Raw genomic sequence first — 10375 nt, 5'->3', positions numbered from 1 at the left:
ATTGCTCTGGTAAGGCCCTGGCTGGGTAGCTCAGTTGTTTAGAGCATCGTCCTGATATGTCATGGTTGTGGGTTCTATCCCCAGTCAGGGCACATACAAGAAGCAACCAATGAATGCATAAATAAGTGAATAACAAATTGATGTTTCTCTCTATCAATTAAAGCCCTGGCTGGTTTTCTCAGTGGTTAGAGCGTCAGCCCATGGACTGGGTCATGGGTTCGATTCCTGGTCAAGGGCACATTACCTTGGTTGCAGGCTGGATCCCTAACCCCGGTCAGGGCACATGCAGGAGGCAACCAATTGATGTGTCTCTCTCACATTGATGTTTCTCTCTCTCCACCTCACCCTCACTTCTCCCTCCCCTCCACTCTCTCTCTAAAAAAAAAAAAAAAAAAAATCAATGGAAAAATATCCTTGGGTGAGGATTAAAAAATAATAATATATAAATAAAATCAATTTAAAAATTGCTCTGATATATATGTTAAGATTCTCAACTTCACACATAAGAGAAATGCAAATTATACTGAGATAGCATCAAAAAGTTTGGGATCCTGGCTGCGTAGCTCAGTTGGTTAGCGCATTGTCCTGATATGCCAAGGTTGGGGGTTCAGTCTCCTCCGATCAGGGCACATATAAGAAACAACCAATGCATGCATAACTAAGTGGAATAATAAACTGATATCTGTCTCTCTCTCCCTTCTTTTCTCTCTCTCCTCAAATCAAAACAATTTTTTTTAAGTTTGAAATGTATTATATTAGTAAGTTTGGGGAAGGAACCAGGCACTCATTGCTAGTAGGATTGATATGACTATTTTAGAGGGCAATTTGGTGTTATCTATTAAAATTACAAATGTGAGGGCTGAGGGAGGTAGAAGAGGATAAAGGGCATGAATGGTGATGGAAAGAGACTTGGTTTTGGGTGCTGAACACACAATATACATATGATGTATTGTAGAATTGTACACCTGAAATTTATATTTTATCAACCAATGTGACCCCAATAAATTCAATAAAAATTTTAAAAAATTAAAATGAAATTACAAATGCAACTAGCCTTTGACTCAACAGCTCCATTTCTAGGAAGTAATTCTGCAGATAAACATATGCAAAATTTTGGCATTGTTTATAGTATTAAAAGGTGATAGACAACATACATGTCTATCTATAGATGTATGGTACATCCATCCATTCAGTGAACTACTACTTAATTAAAAGGAAAAAATATGTGTTGGAAGTTTTGTATGTACTGATCTGAACCTATCAAGATATGTAGTTAAGTGAAAAAGGCAAAATGAAAGTGTATTGATGTGCTATTATTTGTGTAAAAAAGAGAATATTTATACACTCATACCTACTTGCACATGTTTGCTTTTGTATTATAGGATAGCTTCGGATGGATGGACAATAAACTGGTAACACTGGTTGTCTCCAAGAAGGGAAGCTTGGGTGTCTGGGGACAGAGGGAAGGCGAAACTTTTACTTGGTACTTCCTGAATTCTGGCTCATGCAAGCAAATGTATTACCCACTCAAAAAATAAAAATAATACAGATTTAGGTCTGCTGTTTAAAAAAGAACACAATAAAAACTTTTCATTTGGGGAAATTTTCAAAGGATGGGTAACATTAAGAGCAAGAATTTGGTATGGTCTAGAGCAGAAAGAAATTAAATTTGGCATCAAAAACAGTTGTAGTAGTGGTTCATCAGGCTTCCCTAAAGCCTAGATGAAATCTCAGAATTATATTACCTCTAGTTACTTGGCCACCAAGCAAATCTCATCACTTCCAATTTTTTATTTTGAAAACAATCGAGCCTACAGAAATGTTGAAAGAACAGCGCAATTAAACACCCATGTACCCATTACCTAGATTCATCAATTGTTAACATTTTGCTATATTTGCTTTCTCCCATTTTCTCTCTCACACACACATATTAAGTTGCAGACATGTATATCCTCATAATGACATTCTCCTATAGAACCATAAAACTATTATCACACCCAAGGAATTTAACACTAATACAAGAATATAACCTAATATATAGTTTATGTTCAAATTTCCGAGTGTCCCCAAAATATCCTTTATAGGTGTTTTTTAAAATAAAGAATTTAATCATTGTTTTTTTTGTTTCTAGTCTCCTATAACCTAGGAGAGATCCCCTTTTTGTTTTGCTTTGATTTCATGACATTGACATTGTTGAAGAGTCCAAGCCAGTTTTCTAGAAAATGTCCCACAATCTGGATTTGGTTACTTCCTTCCTCATGATTAGATTGAAGTTAAACATTTCTAAAAATGAGAATACTAGCCCTGCCTGGGTAGGCTCAGTTGGTTAGAGCATCGTCCTGATATACCTACAGGGGGCTTTCATTGACATATCTTCAGAGGTCTTTTGGATACACAGCAAAAAAATTCTTCAGTTCATAAAGAGACACTGCTTAAAAAAATATTTCATATAATAAACTTATTTTAATAGTGCAAAAAATAATCTGCTTCCAATCAGTAAAGAAAAAACTTCCAAAAACTTTAATAAAAATAGGCAATACTTTGAAAAAAAATCAAATAAGTAAATACTACAAATTATGTATTCTAAACACAAGAAAGCAGAAACCATCATTACAAGCCAAATCATTTTGGAACTGATAATTCCAGGTTACCAAAATGTATAAAACAAAACTTCTACTATTTAGGCTTACAGAAAAGAAATAAAACAATTCCAGTAAGAAAAGTAATTTAAATTTCATGGTAAACAGATCATATTGGTGACTTTAAAAGTTTTTTAAGGAGTACATGGAAATAGGGAACATCTGCATCTTGATTTTTATGGCAAATGATTTCTATTGACTTTATTTTTTTTAAATGACTTTTTTATTGAATTTAAAAATTATTTTTATATGCCTTTATTGATTTCAGAAAGAGGAAGGGAAAGGGGAAGAGAGAGAGACAGAAGCATAAATCATGAGACAGTCATTGATCAGTTGCCTCCTGTACCCCGCCCCCCCACACTGGGATCAAGCCCACAACCCCGGCATGTGCCCTGACGGGGAATCGAACCTCAATCTCCTGGATCCTAGGTGGATGCTCAACTGCTGAGCCACACCTGGCCAGGCTGTGTTGACTTTTAAAGCTTAAACGACCATGTGGTATTTTGAATAACAACTCAGAAGTCAAACCAAACCAAAAAGGATCCACAGGACTTTAACCTGATCTTAAAGTAAAATTTTAAGATGAATTAAGTTTAAAATTGCAAATATATTTTAGTTTAGAATTAAATATAAACAAAAATGATCATGATTAGGATTTGACTAAAGTTTGGGTAAAAGTCTTTTCTGTTTGTCTATACCACAGACAATGATCACTCAATATAAATGGATATTTTTATTTTTGTATATGAAAAAGGTATAGCTTCAGAAACCAATACTTAAGTTCATTACCACTGCCAGAATTTGACAAAACTGGTGTTATAGTTGTGATATTGCTTGAAGTGTAATTATTTAAAAAAAGGAGTTGAGAATATTGCTGTAAAGCATCCTTCAGAAAGAAAGTGCACAATGGTATCTCTCTAAACATCTCCGTATATTTCTATATATCTCCTTACTACATCACAAACACAAAATCAATATATTATACATATGTACTGGACCAAAATCAATGACCTTTCCCTACAAAATTATTCTTACAAAGAAAACATTAATAGACATGTAAAAATAAAAGGAAGCAAGATCCTCAAGAAAAAAATGGCAAACAAACTAATAGTTGAGTGCTACTGCTTTCTTTTAATAACATTTCTGGAGTGGAGAAAAAGGAGGATGAGTAGTTTGCAGCCAGATATGTCACTATTCCAGAAATATCTGCTAGACAGAAGCCAGGAAACCTAAAAATCATAGCTCTATATACGGGGGAATAGCTTATGTTTTTGTCAGTGGTTACACCTCCTCTTATGCTTAAAAGTTATTCCTTAGGCTTGTACTAAAGCAGAGAGCCCCACTTTAGTTAGGAGAAACTGTCTCTAAGTGTTCTACCACTTAAACCTTTAGCAGAAAGATGAGCAAGTTGATAGCAGGCTATTTGAGGCCTTTCATTATTCCTGACTGTAGAGCTTTAAAAACTAACCCTACAATTTAACTAGAAAATCATCAGAAATTTTACTAGGCTTCTTTCTAGGACCTGAAGATGAAGATTAAACAGCGATGGAGACTCTAACATAATACTATTGTTAAGTGTACTGTGCTTGGTTGTTATAGCTGTGGTCCAAGGGTCTACTGGTAGAAATCACAGCCCTGAAGCAGATCTTGGTAAATTTGCTTGACAACATTCTTTAGGTAGTTGTCCTCCAGTGGCACTTTAGATAGAAGGGCAGAAATTTCATCTTGGCTGGAAAGAACAAAAGGTTAATTAGTTTTTCTGAAAACTTACACTTATCTCCATTTCAGTGAAACTCATGTTTTTGGGTACAATCTCTGAGTCTCAAATAGGCATTTCTGGAAAATTAGATTATTCGGTTTTAACTGAGATTCTAAAAACAAAGCCTAAGAACCAATTCTGTATGTAATTGTGAGGTATCTTGACTTAGCTGCTTTCTCTGGCTATAAAAAATCTAAACTGTTGGACTGTTGGTGTTTGCTGATGGATCTGAGGTAGGCACATTCTAAATTCTGCCATTTACAATCTGTCAGCCATATGTCTAAAAAGTCACACAATATATAGTAGGAATTAAATATTTTTAGGTCTGGTTCCATAGGCTAATTGAGAAAAGCATTATAGCTGCACAGCTTTTTAAATGATTATTCTGTTTTTAAGACCATAAAAGGGTGTTCATATATGACCTGGGCTAAGCTTACGCAGGATTTTTTTCCTTCTTGATTCCTAATTTAGGTAAGAGTGTTAAAAAGTGGAGCAAGTATAAAAGAATAGACCAATGGTCTCCAGCAACCTCTGGAGATAACAATGAAGGTCAATGACTTTAAAAGAACAAATTCTTCAAAATGAAGTTAGAGAGAAGTAACATTTGACTCTCACTATGGTCTATCATTTGCTGACCACTTTGAAGGATCTTTCAAATAATATTAATAAAGGTAAAAAAGTAGTTGGAAGCCCTATCCTGCTGGCCCTTCACTCACCTGATGTCTCCAAGGTGATTTTTAATGGAGAAAGGTAATAGGACAGATGGATAATGCGCTGAGAGATACAAAGTTATCTCAAACTTTGCAAATGCTGCAGAGCTGGAGAATAAAAGCCTCAATCTGTAAAAAACAAAATCCTCAATTAAAAATACAAAACAAAAATAGAATAAAACACAAATATATTTTCCTTTTACAATGGCATGTGAAAAAGGATTACATTATTTGTTTTTTCTTTTTTTTTAATTGATTTTTTAGAGAGAGGAAGGGAGAGGGAGAAAGAGAAACACTGATGTGCAGGAAGCCCCCTACTGGGGATAGAGCCTGGAACCCAGGCATGTGCCCTGAATGGGAATTGAACCAGCAACCATGCTCAACCAAATGAGCCACAATGGCCAGGGCAGGTGTACATTATTTCTTGTCCTTATCAGATAGACAGAAGATAAAACATCTGGAACAATGTATTATTATGGTTGGTTTTTCATAACTAGTCATGAAACTCATTAATAAAATATTTTAAAAAGCTTTCTACTACTTACTTTTATGATTGAACTTGGCCTCCCCCCAATTTATATGTTGAAGCCCCAACCCCAGTGCACCTCAGCATGTGGCCTTATTTGGAAATAGGGTCATTGGAATTAAGATGAGGTCCTACTGAAGTATGGTGGGTCCCTAATCCAAAATGACTGGTGTCCTTATAAAAAGGGGACATTTGAACACAAACATACACACAGGAAAAACATCATGTGAAGATGAAAGCAGATAGTGGGGTTACATATTTAAAAGCCAAGAAATGCCACATATTGCCAGCAAATCACCAGAAATTAGAAGGGAAGCATAAAACAGGTTCTCTTTTATAGCCCTTGGAAGGAACCAACCATGCTGACACCTTGCTCTCAGATTTCCAGCCTCCTGAACTGTGAGATAATAAATTTCTGTTGTTTAAGCCACCCGGTTTGTAGTACAATTTGTATGGCAGCCCTAGGGAATTAATACACTTACTCAGTATTATTCACATCTATGTTCATTAGGTTATAATTTGGTCCCCATCTCTTTAAAAACTCAATCTCCTCTCCAAGGAGTCTGCAATGGCTTACTACCAGTGAGATTTCTTGAAGCATCTGGGGAAAAAACAGGACAAAAAGAAATTATAAAAACATTTCAGTGTTTACAGGCTCTTTTATAAAGAACACCCTAAAGTTAAATGATTTAATATATTTATCATTTCAAGATCCACTATTACACACATAAAATTTTAGTTCTGCTTTTTGGGACAGATAACATAGTTTGCCTTTATATACTTTAATTAGAATTTACCTTGGATACCTGATGCTGTGTTATACATTTCTTCTTCCAAGATTCCTGTTCCTCAATGTACTGAAAAATAAGCTTATGAACTAAAATGGAGGAAGGAGGGGCTTTATCCTCTGAGGAAGGAGTAAAAAAAATCAAAAGCAGGATATTAATTATTCAAATATTTTATATACATATATAAGCTAGAAAAAAAAAGAAAGGAAAAAAGAAACAAAAATATATAAGCTAGAAATATTATACAAACTAGAAATATCTTCAAACTACGAGGTGTCTAAGTATCCTCTCCATTTTATTTTCAAATACATAAATCAGAATATACGGTTCACAGAAAATATTCCTATAAAAACTCAAGTCTTTATCACATACAGAGTAAAACTTGATTAAGAGCATAGGCTTAAATGTAACATAAACCTGAGTTTAAATCCTGTCTCCTACTACCTGAATGATCCTAAGCACAACACTTATTTCTTTTGAGCTGCAGGTCCCTAATTTGTAAAATGGAGAATACCTACCTCATAGTGTTGATGTAAGTAATACACATGCCTAATACAGAATAAGTACTCCCAATAGTAATTTTTAGATTATGGAAATAGCTATTAATCATTGCTCAAGATCTAGTCATAATAATAAAAAATCATTTCTTTTAAAACATACCCAATATTTTGAACACTATTCTAGCAGTTTTATGTCTAATACACATTTCTAAGGACAAATTATTATTATTATTCATATTTAAGTTAGTATGTGACAGTCTGTAAGGAGCGATTTACACTTATAAATTTCCAACACATTTTTAGAGGCTTAAATGTTTTGAACTTACCATCTAACAGAGATTGAAAATTCAGGTCAACAATCCTCCTATAAGCCTTGTTCAGGAAAGGGAGACCAACTAGGAAGAACCAGAATAAGGACAATATTTCTTTTTATTATCTGATTTTAAGCTACGTACAACTCAAGTATTTTAGAGTCCTCAAGTACTCTTTCTGGGTAGCAGGACTTTTTCATAGGCAGTTGAAGGTTTATACTTGAATCATTTTATTCTCTCTATATGGTAAAGGCTCTCCTGAGACTGCTGAACTATACTGATTGGCAGGCCTTTGAAAGAAATTTAAAGTATAATAGATTTATAGTATATTTACCAAGGCCTCCTCCTTTGACCCTTAACTGCTGTGCAAAGATATTATTTTTTTCAGGAACCATATAAAGAGGCTATGACCTCCCACACCTACTATCTTTGTAAAAATACAGTGAAAATAACTTATGTTTTTAGCATTACAGTAATGAGTTTTAGGTAGCCAGAATAGCTGCTTGCTTCTCCAGATTCTACAGTTATCTCCCATCTCTCAAATTCTGATTCTTTTTACTGTGGATACAATTGTGAGACAAACAGACACGACACGATCAATCTATACTCACAAGAAGCTTACAGCTCAGGGGAACACACAGATAACTGCAATAATAAACACACCAAGCACTACAAACTGTAATAAACATCATTAAGGAAAACTGCAGGAAGCAAAGAGAACATATAACAGAAGGGCAAATAGCAGAGAGACTAGGTATAATGAGAGTCCAATAAAACTTTCCTGAGAAAGTAATAATTAAATTGAGCTCCTAAGGATTATTAGTAGAAATTTATTTAGTGAAGAGGGGGTGTTATGGTCTAAACATTTGTTTCCTCCAAATTTGTATGTTGAAATCCTAATGGCCCATGTGATGGTATAAGGAAGTGGGACCTTTGGGAGGTGCTTAGGTCATGAGGATACAGACCTCTTATAAAAGAGACCCCAGAGAGCTAGCTTGGCCTTTTGTCATGTGAGGAGACAATTAGAAACATGCAACCTGGAAGAGGGCCCTCACCTGACCATGCTGGCTTCCTGATCTCAGACTTCCAGCTTCCAGAGCTATGACAAACTTCTGTTGCTTATAAGCTATCCAGTTTATGGTATTTTTTGTTATAGCAGCCCAAATGGACTAAGATGGAGAAAGAGCTCCCAGGTATAAGAAACATCAGTATGTAGGTGCTGAGGTAGAATGGAATATGACTGAGAATGAAAAACCGTGACCTATTAAAGAAATAAAAGAAATTCACTGTGCCTGACATACAGAGAACAAGGTAAGATGAGGCAGGAAAAGGAGGAAAAAACCTTTACAGGCTATATTAAATATTTTGATCATTAGTCTAAGAGTAGTAGGTACATGGTCAGATTTCCAACAATGATTTTAGCTACAGGAAGGAGAATGAATTGGAGGAAAAAGATCCAGAAAGACCAACTGGAATGTTATTGTAGCCATCTAGGTTAGAGATGACTATGGACAGAAGAGGCGAAAAAAAGTGGACAAATATTACATTAAAATCAGTAAGTCTTACTGATGATTTAAATATGCCTGGTAAGGGAGAAAGATATAGAGTGATTCCTAAGTTTTCATTTTGAACCTGGATGGAAGTTAATGGTATTCAATGAGAAAAGGAACTTTTAAAGAGAATCATGTTTGGAGGCTTGAAGAGTGTAAAGATCCTAAATTCCAATTTGGCCATGTTTACCCATGGTTGGCTAAGATGAAGTTAATGGTTTCAAGGGAAAAGACCTAAAGATACTGACAGGCAAATCCAACAAAACAGCTAGTACTCTCTTCAGTCACCATATAGCGATCTCTACCTACTTTGATAAGCTCACCAATACACAAAGGATTTCCAATTAATGTTTAGATTAACTGCAGTACAAAAATAGTCAAGAGTCACCAGCTATTAGAGTAAATTCTCTATCACAAAAGACATAGAAGAAAGGAACTCAGAGTAAACAGATTTGAATAGCATGTTGATCCAGTATTTGGATAGGCAAAATTTCTGTCTAATGTAGTTCAACAAAGGGCAACTTTCACTAGCTGAATTTTTATTTTACTCTTTAATAAAATAAAAATAAAATTCTCACTAATTGAGGTGATCATCTCTTCTAAGATTTTCATCTGTGCTTTATGTCAATAGTTGTTATTGTATTAAAACAAAGATTTGAGTTTAGCCACATATTTTTATGCAGAGGAACTCTCTTACTTTTGCTACTCACCTATTGGCTCTCCAAAAGTGATGGTGAGTTCTATTGTATCATAAAGAAAGGTGAACACAGCTTGATCATCACTCCACTCAATGACATCCCATTCAGACAGGCTAGAGAGATAACAAGACAAAGAAATTTGTTTTTGAGATAAAGGAAGAGAGTTAACTTCAGATACCACCCAAACAGTACCAGCAGCAGCTGCTAGTTTTTCTACTGGAGTGGGAGACATTTTATTTATTTTAAATATGTTTTTGTTAATTTCAGAGAGGAAGGAAGAGAAATATCCTGATGCGAGAGAAAAACATTAATCGGCTGCCTCCTGCACGCCCCCAACTAGGGATTGAGCTGGTAACCAGCGCATGTACCCTGACTGGGAATCTGACCAGAAACATTATGGTGCATGGAATGATGGCCACGGTGGGAGACAACACTTTAATTCAAATATTGTGAATGTACAAACATGCTTTTGAAAGAAATAAGAATTCACTCAATCTTGATTTGTATATCAGGAAAAAAATGAGTCTAAGGTAATACAAAGTGTTAAATATTTTTAAATTATACTTCCATAGCTCTCTCTCACCTTGTATACTTTCAACTTAGTGTTGAGTACATTGATTCTTTTTGAGGCTACGCTGGTTAAAAATAGTGATACACGCTACCAACATGTCAACTGCTCTAGTAGGTTTAGACAACCACAAAGGCATAGGATAAAATGTAAACTAATGACCCCTGCTTTTCCTTACCTCAGCTGATCCAGTAGCTCTTCAGTTATATTTGTTTGTTTTTGAACAAAGTCTATTTGAGCAAGGGTCTGCTTTTTCTGTACCTCTAGTTCTAAGAGATTTCTGCAAACAGAAGTATTCACAGAAAGATAAATCCATTGTTAGAGAA

At 35.0% G+C, this 10375-nt stretch overlaps 1 protein-coding gene across 1 annotated transcript in view; it reads right to left on the bottom strand.

The window, feature by feature from the left end:
- Positions 1–3750: 3750 nt before the first annotated feature.
- Positions 3751–10375, bottom strand: part of KNL1 (kinetochore scaffold 1) — a 55176-nt gene continuing 48551 nt past the window's right edge. Inside the window, exons 20-26 of the mRNA XM_081127862.1 lie at positions 10228–10329; positions 9494–9594; positions 7249–7317; positions 6432–6541; positions 6117–6235; positions 5115–5237; positions 3751–4368 (exon numbers count right to left, since the gene is read on the bottom strand). Of these exons, the coding sequence (XP_080983988.1) occupies positions 4254–4368; positions 5115–5237; positions 6117–6235; positions 6432–6541; positions 7249–7317; positions 9494–9594; positions 10228–10329 (739 nt within the window). The 3' untranslated portion in view covers positions 3751–4253. The remainder of the gene's footprint in view (positions 4369–5114; positions 5238–6116; positions 6236–6431; positions 6542–7248; positions 7318–9493; positions 9595–10227; positions 10330–10375) is intronic.

This window comes from Miniopterus schreibersii (genome assembly GCF_964146895.1).
Source record: "Miniopterus schreibersii genome assembly, chromosome: 1".
In the NCBI taxonomy this organism is placed as follows: domain Eukaryota; kingdom Metazoa; phylum Chordata; class Mammalia; order Chiroptera; family Miniopteridae; genus Miniopterus; species Miniopterus schreibersii.
This window is presented reverse-complemented; position numbering and strand designations above follow the sequence as displayed.